Genomic DNA, 11,060 nt, shown 5'->3' with positions numbered 1-11,060 from the left:
CAAAACTTTTTTGGTATTCATTGGTATCAGAAATACAGGGCTTGTTTGGTTTCTTGTTTTGAAAACAGGTTTTTATTTTTAAAAACAGAAAAACGAAAAAAACTTGCTTGGTAATTTGTTTTTAGTTGACTGTTTTAAAAAATAAAAAATAGCAACATATTTTTAAAAACCAAGACACCAAAACAACTTTTAAATGTTTTCTTGTTTTTGTCTCTTTTTTATTTTTTATTTTGAAAAGTTTTGAGAAATTTTCTTCTTTTCTCACCTACTATCCATTATTTATCATTAGTAGTGATAATTATTATCTACAAGATATGATTTTCTATAGTTTTTTTTAAACATGATTTTTTAAAATTATTATTCAAACAAATTCTTTTATTTTTTTAAAAACTTGTTCTAAAAAATAATTTTATAAAATTGTTAAAAAAAACAAAGGACAAAAACAAGGCCCATATTTATTTCCTAGAAGTCAAGGACGCGAACAAACAGCACACACGGTTAAAAATTAAAATATCAATCAAAAGAAATGAATATGCTAAACGCAAGGGCAATTTGCCATTATCCTTAACTTGTAGGACTGGGACCGCCAAGAAAGGAAGAAGAAATGGCTAATGGCATAACTGGGAGGAGGTAGGTGAGTCGAGGGGCCAGAACACGCAATATCGAGGGGCAATATCGTCCCGCGGGAGCCAGCCCTCCTACACCGATCCGTACATTCTCTAAACGTCAAGGCAACACAGATCTTGCATTCTCTTGCATTATTCTTCTCTTCGTTGCTGAACCGGGTCCAACCGAGCACATGGGAGTCCCTGCCTTTTACCGGTGGCTGGCAGACCGCTATCCGCTCTCGATTTCCGATGTAGTCGAAGAAGAGTCGGCCGCCGGCGACGGCGGTGTTTCTTACCCTGTTGATGTGTCGAAACCTAATCCCAATGGCATGGAGTTCGACAACTTGTACCTGGACATGAACGGTATCATTCACCCTTGTTTCCACCCCGATGGCAAGGTACATGCTTCAGCTCAACTCACTTTTATCTGCTCCTTTTGTCCCCCCAATCACATGTTAATTTGTTCTCCTTCGTTTGAACCGGCAAATTTGCAAGTGAATTCACATTTTATAGAGAGTCTAGAAAAGGCTTTATGGGATTAAATTTCCATACTTTAGAAGCAGGGTTGTATAATTTTCTCCTTTCTCGCAACACCTTGCTATGGATATGCTTTTTCATCTACTATGCTTTTTCCATATGGTAATTCTCATAGTAATATCTGCTTCTTTAGTCCAAGAAAGTCGGTAAGTACAGTTAATGCTAAACTTAACTCGAGAGAGAGAGAGAGCAGGACTTTTTAGTGGCATTTATTTTATTTACCCCATTTTCTGTCTAGAATCGAGCATCATCGTTCCATTCACTCGGTGAAATTTCTGCTTCAACTTCCTAACGCATATTTACATGACTAGCGTAGAAGAACCTCATAGAAGTCTGCTATCCCAAAACTGCTGGGATCAGTGGTTTCAGGATTTTTCGTGGACCGTAGCACTAAAAGATTGAGATAAGAGAGACAAACGGGTGTAGTTTGGGTTGGAAATTCTTTAGTTGGTGTGTTTGTCTCGTCTAACTAATAATTGTCTGTTGACAATATGGTGACATGATCTATGAAGTGATTTCTTTAAACTTGCATTGCTGTTTTAAAAATTGTATTGTTTCTGATAAATCTCTAATTGCAGCCTGCACCTGCTACCTATGATGATGTTTTTAAATCAATATTTGATTATATTGATCATATCTTTTCGTTGGTTCGCCCGAGGAAGCTTCTCTATCTTGCAATTGGTACGATGCATATGTTTATTTTTTTAAATTTATTTCTAATGTAATCCTTTCTTCGGGTATTACATTTCCGTTGGCAGATCTATTTATGTTAGAGCTCCGACAATGATAGGTTTTAAGTCCAAGGAATATGAGAACTTTATATCAAAGAGCCTAACAATCTTTTGTTTGCTTGTCAGGCCTATTACTGTATGTGTACTATGAATTTTAAATTTGGTGAAAATTTTATCATGTAAAGTATTCAGTCATGTGTATGGAAAATTATACCGAATAACCAAGATGGGGAAGCCTTTTATATATCCACATTTTACAAGTAGGCAATCTTTGCATCTGTCTGAAATGCTAAGGCTTTTGATTCGGTGGGGTCAATTGCTAGTTCTCTTTTTCTTCTTCATTGAAGTTAGTTAGAGAAAAGACAAGCTGTTAATCAATTTAGCATATTTGGATTATGTATATCAAAATTCTCCCCTTTCAAGGAGGAAGTCAAAGTACGATGTATCCATACAGTTGTCTGTTGATAGAATGCAATGATGTAATGCAATTCATTTAGCTAGCCCTATCTAGTGGGATAGAGCTTGTTGTTGTGAGGAGGTGGGCAAGGAGATATTCTTTTATTCTACTCCTTCTATTTGAGATTATATTTCTTGTTTAGTTGACCCAAGGGATTATGGTATCTTTTATCCCACACCAAACCAGATTTAGCACATGCAGTTCAAGGTGCGATTCAAATTATGCTCAGCCAAGTGATCAAGGCATGAATGCTGTCTTATCTGAAAATTATTGAACTTAGGTTCAGTCCAAGCAAGCCCATAGTGTTATTCTGTGATAATACGGTAGCTATTCAGACTGCTAATAATCCAGTGCAACATGATTGAACTAGGCATGTTGAGCTTGATAAGAAATTAGGAACCATATTAAGGATAATCTCTTTTCGGGCACTATATACTAGAGGCTTGGACCAGTGACTAGTTGGCTGACATTATGACTCATGCTGTTCCTAGCAAATCTATATTGTCATCAGCTCCCGAGTTGGGTATGTGTGATATTTATGGACCAACTTGAGGGGTTGAGCTAACAAGAAGTTAGGCTGTCAATTAATTCAGGATATTTGAATTATGTCTCTTTAAATTTTCCTTTTTTTTTTTAAGTCAGGAAGACATTCTTTTAATCTGGTCCTTTTCTATAGGATTAGTTGACCCACGGGACTTTGCATATATTTCACTTGAATAGAGAGGTTTACAACAAAAATTTGAATAACTTCCCTCTTTAGCCATTTCCTTTCATGTGCTCTTTTTCCCCCTTTCAAAATTTGCACGAATTCCTTATTCCATATCTTGCAGATGGTGTTGCGCCAAGAGCCAAAATGAATCAGCAGCGTTCTCGGCGCTTCAGAGCTGCAAAAGATGCAGCTGAAGCTGTAAGATACTATGCTCATGTTATTACAATGATTCTTTTATTTTCATGACGAACTTTTTGAACCTGTGATGCTTTTATGTGTGAATCTGAAGGAAGCTGAAGAAGAAAGACTGAGAAGAGAATTTGAGGCTTTGGGAGAGCTTTTACCTTCTAAAGACAAGCCTGAAACTTCTGACTCAAATGTCATCACTCCTGGCACTCAATTTATGGCCGTGCTGTCTGTGGCCCTTCAGTATTATATACAGACTAGATTGAACCACAGCCCTGGCTGGCGGGATACAAAGGTGCTACTATTTAATGCCATGTAGTTTTTACTTCTCTTGGTCCCTTCTAGAGTTAACAATGTATTTTTTGTTAAGTAATTCTTCCTGTGTTTTGTCCCTTGGAAGAAAAAGAATTTTTATGATACTTTCTTTCCATTTATTTTACTTATGGGGCTGCATTATGTGATCATTGGAAGGTTATGCTTTCTGATGCAAATGTCCCTGGTGAGGGAGAACATAAAATCATTCAATACATTCGACTTCAACGCAACCTTCCTGGTTTTAATCCAAACACTCGACATTGTTTGTATGGGTTGGTGAGTAGTTTTCCAAGCATCGTTTTTTTTTTTTTTGGGGGTACTTTACTTGACTTGTACGTGGCATTTTCTTTGAATCAGGATGCTGATTTGATTATGCTCTCTTTAGCTACTCACGAGGTTCACTTTTCAATATTGAGGGAGGTTAGTTTCCAATTAATCATTATGATGGTATTAGCTCATTGATCTCTATGCTTAGTCTAAATGATTACCCGGGTACACAGATGGTTACTTTTCCTGGACAACAGGAGAAGTGTTTTTCATGTGGCCAAGTTGGTCATCTTGCAGCTGATTGTCAAAATAAACCTCGTGATAATGCTGAGGATTGGAATCCAGTAGATGACACCCCAATTCACAAGAAAAAATATCAGGTTGGAAGACTGATACTTCACATCTGGAGCTAGATCTTTTCTTTTTCTATCCAGGGGAATTTAAATTTACTTACCCCTTGTGTACAGTTTCTTAACATCTGGGTACTGCGGGAGTACTTGCAATATGAATTGGATATACCCAACCCGCCTTTTGAGATTGACTTTGAACGCTTAGTGGATGATTTTGTTTTTCTATGCTTCTTTGTTGGCAATGACTTTCTTCCACACATGCCAACATTAGAGATCAGGGAGGTAAGCAGTTGGCAGAACTGAGTTCCTTTGAGTTATTGCCTGTAACAATAGATATCTCAAGTGTGTCAGCTTCTTGTTTCTCTATAGTCATTTTGTAGTGCTGTGCATATTTCTTTTTACCAAATTGCTTATGCTGCTGCCTTTTAACTTCGTACTAATTCAGGGGGCAATAAATTTGTTGATGCATATTTATAGAAGGGAATTCACTGCCATGGGTGGCTATCTTACCGAAGCGGGTGAGGTAAATTTCTCTCTCTTTAAAGTTCAGTTAATTTCTTCTCAGGCTATCATACTTCATTATCTTATTGTGATTTATAATTAATTCTTTTATAAAAAAGAATTAACTCATGAGCAATCAGCTTGGAAGTTTCCATGATTGTTTCTATTTGAATTTTTATTTGTCAGGTCTTCTTGGATAGAGTGGAACATTTTATCCAAGCTGTTGCTGTTTATGAAGATCAAATCTTTCAGAAGCGAGTTCGAATTCAACAGGTATTCTGCTTTTTTCTGTTTATTTATTTATTTTTATTTCCAGGGGTCTTGCGGTCATAAACCTTTTACTGCTTAAATACAATGTTGCATTACTGCTTAGTGGTTAAATACAAAGTTGCATTAAACAGATGAGGAGCGCCTGCAGGTACTTTGACTGTTGCTGGCATTTGATCTAGTTGCATTATAATTGCTCTAAGAGTGAGATAATCAAATCTTTCTAATTATTTGTTGAAGGGAAAAAAGCACGGCATGCAGAGTTCAGTGTTTGGACAGATTTTTTAACAAGGGCTCTAAGCTCTGAGGAATATTTCATTGTTCACTTTTCATATAAATTGTTTGCCCACTCAAATTTCTCACTGACGTGGTTTTTAACACGTGCATGCAAATACAATTATTATCTATTCTTTTGGTCCTGCTCATACCATGTTAATAAAAAGCTGCTGCTAATACGTCACAAGTTAGATTGTAACATCATATTTTTCTCGAGGCTCTTTAAATATTTTCATGATCTAATGTGCGTAATCTTTGTTTTCCTTTTTGATTCCATATGCAGGCTGCAGAAAGTAATGAAGAGATGAGAGCTAGGGCAAGAGGGGAAATACCTGAAGAGCCACGGGCCTCAGCTGTTGATAAGGTTCGATGTTAAGATTTATTTCCATGATATTTCTCGCATTTTGATTTGAGGATATTTGGTATTGATGTTGCTGATGTTACAATGGTATTACATCTGGGAATTGGCATTTAAAAAGCGTTTTCTCTTAGAAGTAAGTTTGCTTGAAGAGCTTGAAGATTTTTTGATTTCACAAATAATTTGTTGGGTATATTGCAGGATTCCACATGGAGAGTTTCTTGTGCTTGATTATTTTACCCCTCCCTCCCCCCAACTTTCTTTAATCATGTACAGGCAAACACAAGAGAAAGTTTAGTGTTTGTTTTGATGCAAACTGCTTTGCTTGGATTCATCATGAAATAAAGTGACCTTATGCTCGAGACTCCTTTGGAACAACTCAATAATTATTTCTCAGACTTCTAAAAATGATCATTCTTTTTCTTTGTGATTAGAATTGTACGCTTTTGTAAGCGTATGGTCTGTATTTTTAAGATTAGAAGGATTAGTATGTGAAATTTGTTTGCAGTTGGAGCCCAGAGCTGGGCCATTGTTGACATTACAAGTCTTGTGACTTTAGCTACCCAGAGTTGCTGTCAAAATACTTATGTTATTAACTGTTTATTGTTTTCTCAGGTTAGGTTAGGGGAGCCTGGATACAAGGAAAGGTATTATGCTGAAAAGTTTGGTGTGTCAGGGCTCGAGGATATTGACAACATTAAAAAAGATCTAGTGAGTTCTATTATCAGTCTTTGTGGCTTCAAAGTCTGGCTGATAAACTTAATATGCTCTTGCTTTTCATGGATTCCTCCTCTTTCCCCAAAATAATTGTGCATGCACGGATGCTTATGCGTACATACACATGCTACATATTTTCCTATTTTGTTAATCAAACCCACACAATTCCCACACGTTCTTTTTTTTTATAAAAAAAATTAAACATTCATGTTATATGCAGTTAATTCTCCTAGATTTCTTGTGCAGGTTTTGAAATATGTGGAAGGCCTATGTTGGGTTTGTCGATACTACTATCAGGGTGTTTGCTCATGGCAATGGTTAGTTTGACTTTCATTAGTTATAAAATATATGTGCTATCCTGCTTTTCCTATGTTTTCCTCTATTGACTTGTTGGGTTGCTAGATTTACATGCATGATATAGCCACTAAGACTCCTCTTTGGTTGCTTAGATGATTGAAGACTTCGGGCCTTTTCTCATGCATGAAGCTTACTTTTCTTCAAACCTAATTGTCCACAGTTTCTGAAATATATCTTTCCTTCCATGGAGACTTGTATGGTTGGAATATGAGCTTTTATTGAAAGGTGACAAGGCAGTTACAAAAATGTGGAATGATTCACTTTGTTTTTATGACTGTACTGATAGTGTCTTGATAAATGTCTTTGTGCATGTTGCTTTTACAAATGATGAGTTTGGACATTTCTTTACCTGTTGAAACTCATACTCTATTCTTGAGGACTTCTTTTTAGGACCAAGGCTATTTGTGAGTTACTTTAAGACAATTGACGAGAACTGATAGAAGATTGGCTTTTTTGATAAAATATCACCCGTGACTACTATTAAATCTCTCTCTGATTGTTGTTACAGGTACTACCCATACCACTATGCTCCTTTTGCTTCTGATCTTAAAGATCTAGCTGATCTGGAAATAACCTTTTTCTTGGGAGAACCGTTTAAGCCGTTTGATCAGCTCATGGGGACCTTACCTGCTTCAAGGTTTCTTCCCCTTTCCTGTCTTTAGATTTTTTGTCTTGCGCTTCCTATTCTATTTTTTATATATATATGCGCTTATCATTTTCATGTCACAGTTCAAATGCGCTGCCTGAAAAATATAGAAATTTAATGACCGATCCTTCATCACCTATTTCTGACTTCTATCCTGCTGGTAAGTTCGTTTGACTTCTTTTGATTTTTCCTGCTATATCTTATGTCATTTAATTTCTTTGCTGGTATTGATTTGATTCTTTTTTAACAGATTTTGAGATTGATATGAATGGCAAACGGTTTGCTTGGCAGGTAATATTTAGTGTTTTTACACTTGTGATGCTTTAGAGTGAAGTTGTGGGGGTCAAAATTTATGTTTTTAATATAATTTTGGGGACCGCCTTTCAGGGTGTTGCCAAGTTGCCATTCATTGATGAGAAGAAATTACTGGCTGCAACAAGGAAGCTTGAAGGCACATTAACGGTCTGCTAAAGGAAATTTGTTCTAGAGTTATTTATGATCACTATTTCTATAATCGATGGTTTAAACAATACTTGGTTCCGCTTTTACTGGTTATCACTGACTTTATTAGCTTTGTGGTCCGCTTTTTTCTCGTCTTCAAAATGGATTAAAGAAGAGACCATCAAATTAAAGCTGGGGATTTCTAAATTTTTCTTTAAACGTTTTTGTGGGTATTCTAGAATTTATTTTGGTATAAGTTATTAATTAATTCAATGCTGAACCTTAGTGGCTAGTTGTTTCTTTCCGGAGTTTATTGTGCAAGCATTCTCTACATATAGTTGCATTTATATGTGTTTGGCTGGAGGGAACGTAGTTGCTATACCATAGCCGCTTCTTAATATATCTGAGATCCTATGCTGCGATCATCGTATTCTGCTGCTTCTTATCCTCCTCTTCCTTATGCTTCTCTATAAGATTTTGATAGAAGATCAATTAGAAATTTATTTCATATTTTTAAAATGTTCAATTAAAATGTGGGTTTATACTTTGCACGGACTCCAAGGCAAATTGAATTGTGTACGGGTTATGAACAGTGCAATTTCCTATAGGTTTTATATCATGCATAGATACATATATAATATTTCTTACTGATTAGCTAGTCATCTGCAGGCAGAGGAGCAACTCCGGAACAGTGTGATGCTGGACTTGCTTTATGTCAGCCCTCAACATGCTTTAGCTCCACATATTGTCTTGTATTATCAACTTTATCACCTATCAGCTCCATTCGAAAGGCCTGTTTGGCCAATTGACACAAATGCTAGGTTGGTGAATGTGTCTATGGTCAATATTTATGAACAACAAGTGGTGTTTAATCAGCTCCCCTTTTCTAATTAGCAGTGGTGGAATGAATGGATATCTTTGGCTTTGTGAAAGAAATGAGTTGAGACCTTTTGTGTGCTCCCCTGTCAATGGATTGCCTCACATTGAGCATAACCAAGTACTGTAAGTTTGTCTTACATGCCTATTAACTTCCCCCAGTATATGGAAAGTTCTTTAAGACAATTTATGATGAGTTTTCTGTTGGCTGAATTTCAGAAACATTACTTATCTCAATCCCCCTCGAAGCCACAGACACATCCCAAAGCCTCCTGCTGGTGTGGTCATGCCCGGAAAGGTGTGCATATTGCAGCTGCTTCTATTTAGTTTGGCCAGACTTAACTCAGTTTGGTTGCCACCGATGGACTCATACTTTTTGACTTCTTGTGGGATTTAGCTTTCTTAATTTTTTAATCAAAGAAGAAAATTTCATATTGATCTTTGTCTTATTTTTGGATCACTGATGTAGATCATAGTTACTTTGGCATTTTTTGTCTGCAGATTTTAAAACCCATTGATATCAAACCTTTCCCTGTTCTATGGCATGAAGATAATGCAGGTCGGAGATATGGAAGGGATAGGTGAGGATCTGTTGCTCAGGTTTACAATTTCTTTCGATTTTCTTAGGATACAGTATGTCTATGATATGAGGACCAAAATCCCCCCCCCCCCCAGTTTTTGATCAATAAATGTTTTGCACCATAATTGCTGTATCTTACAAGTAATCATTAATGTTTAAGCCCTTAAAATTCTTATGCATGGAGACACACTGTAGAAAGCTTGTCACCTTACTTTTTAGCACCCAATGAATCTTACAGGCCACAAGTACCTGGAGCAATAGTGGGCCCTCAATTGGGGGAAGCAGCTCATCGTCTTGTCAAGAACACCCTTAATATTAAATTAAATAATGCATCCCATGGATTGTTGGAGCAACCTTATCAGACCAGTCCTGGCCATCAAGCAATGAACAGACACACAGCAGCTGGATCCTCTGGATATGGAAAATATTATGCAGAGGACGCAAGCAGTTATTATGCACATTATAATAATCATCAGGGCTTGATGAGCAGGCCTAGATTTCTGATCTCATCTAATGGGGGACAAAATGACAGACATAATTTTAGGATGCAAGATAGGTCACAGTACCAGGAACAGTTCCATAACATGAAAACAGGGTTTTCTGCAATGACAATGGAGGAAGGCGTGAGATCTAGATCATCTACCATTGTTTCATGCAAGCCACCTGCAATGTTATCGAGAGCGCCTAGTTCAGGGTCAGCATCCAATCTACAGCATGCACAGAACATGGGGCCTCCAATACCACCTCCAAAATGGATTATTCATAAAGCACCCACTGTGAATGGAATACATAGCAGACATCATGAAGCTGCGCAAGGCATAACTTCTGATAAGCAAATGAAGAAAGTTTACCAAGTTAAAACACGTCATACCCAAAATATGCCAGAGCAAGGAGATCGATAGTGATTGGTGTGGATCTTGTTTTGCCTGTGTTTTGGCCGCATTGGCCTTCCTCTCTGCTTTTTTCAAATTGGAGATCGCAATATATTGGTCCCCCAAGTTCGTTGACCTTTTTTCTTTTCTAATCTGGGTACTTTGAATTTGGTGGCCCCGGGCATTAATCTTATGACAATACAAATGCAGAGCAACAGGTGATGGAAATATCCTGAACGCTGATTTTCACAGCTACAGCGCTGCTCCGCTCTACTAGTGAGGTGCTCCCTTGATGCTGGACCAGGCTACACTGAGTACACCCGGTGAAAGCAAGAGCACTCATATTGGTGGTTTTTTTCTTGCCCCCCCCCCCCAACTCTTCATTTCAGCAAATGATATTTATGCCGGTTTCATAGGCGGATGGGAAAAGTTAATTGGCTTGTGTGCTCGTTATGTGGGCCACAGCATGACAGTAGGGTAGTGCACTGTATATGTAAAACCCCTTAGGACTTTTTTTGGGGGGGGGGGGTAGGACTGAAATTTGCTTATATAGGATTATACTGGTGCGAATAGCATCCCGTTGTAGTTCTCAGCCGCAGATGTAAATGTTGGTTCCGTCGTAGTTGGGGGTGGGGAGCGGGGACACACTGTTGGTAGCCGAATGTAGTATGTGCCGCAGGCAACTGGTAGGATCCTTGCTCGAAACTAAGACTCAGCTGCCCAAATTGCCAGTTGGGCTGATTTCTTTCTTTTCGCACATTTTCAGGGTCATTTATGTTTACGGGCTTTAGTGAGGGCGCTTGTTCCGAAGGATAGGAGTTTGATACGTACCAAAAAACAAAAAAAAAAAAAAGAGAGTTTGAAAGAATAAAAGAAAATTTAAATTAGATATCCCGGGGCGGGGGTGTGCAATCCATGAACAGTAATTCATGATGGATAAAAAAGGGGGTTGATTTCATGATCTTATGAACACTAAAAGACTCAAACTGAATTTATAATAGATTACATT

General features: G+C 37.5%; 1 protein-coding gene across 1 annotated transcript; it reads left to right on the top strand.

Moving 5' to 3' along the window:
- The first annotated feature begins 632 nt into the window (after positions 1-632).
- Positions 633-10,810, top strand: LOC114746251 (5'-3' exoribonuclease 4). The gene is made up of 22 exons (XM_028934482.1): positions 633-1,006; positions 1,724-1,826; positions 3,164-3,240; positions 3,332-3,523; positions 3,700-3,819; positions 3,901-3,963; positions 4,044-4,190; positions 4,278-4,442; positions 4,606-4,683; positions 4,848-4,934; positions 5,488-5,568; positions 6,178-6,273; positions 6,526-6,596; positions 7,145-7,273; positions 7,366-7,442; positions 7,533-7,573; positions 7,670-7,744; positions 8,393-8,544; positions 8,621-8,725; positions 8,819-8,897; positions 9,101-9,180; positions 9,418-10,810. Exons 1-22 carry the CDS (start codon positions 800-802, stop codon positions 10,079-10,081), a joined length of 2,889 nt encoding a protein of 962 aa, XP_028790315.1. The 5' UTR covers positions 633-799; the 3' UTR covers positions 10,082-10,810.
- Positions 10,811-11,060: the final 250 nt, after the last annotated feature.

The sequence above is a fragment of the Neltuma alba genome, unplaced genomic scaffold (genome assembly GCF_004799145.2).
Source record: "Neltuma alba isolate B1F8T4 unplaced genomic scaffold, ASM479914v2 tig00004928_pilon, whole genome shotgun sequence".
NCBI classification, from domain to species: Eukaryota; Viridiplantae; Streptophyta; class Magnoliopsida; order Fabales; family Fabaceae; genus Neltuma; species Neltuma alba.
Note: the sequence above shows the minus strand (reverse complement) of the source record. Positions and strands in the feature narration are given on the sequence as shown.

Coding starts and splice junctions, on each gene's coding strand:
- LOC114746251 (XM_028934482.1), top strand. CDS start 800: ATGGGAGTCCCTGCCTTTTACCGGTGGCTGGCAGACCGCTATCCGCTC. Junction 4,191..4,277: donor TTCACAAGAAAAAATATCAG/GTTGGAAGACTG, acceptor CCTTGTGTACAG/TTTCTTAACATCTGGGTACT. Junction 4,935..5,487: donor AGCGAGTTCGAATTCAACAG/GTATTCTGCTTT, acceptor TTCCATATGCAG/GCTGCAGAAAGTAATGAAGA.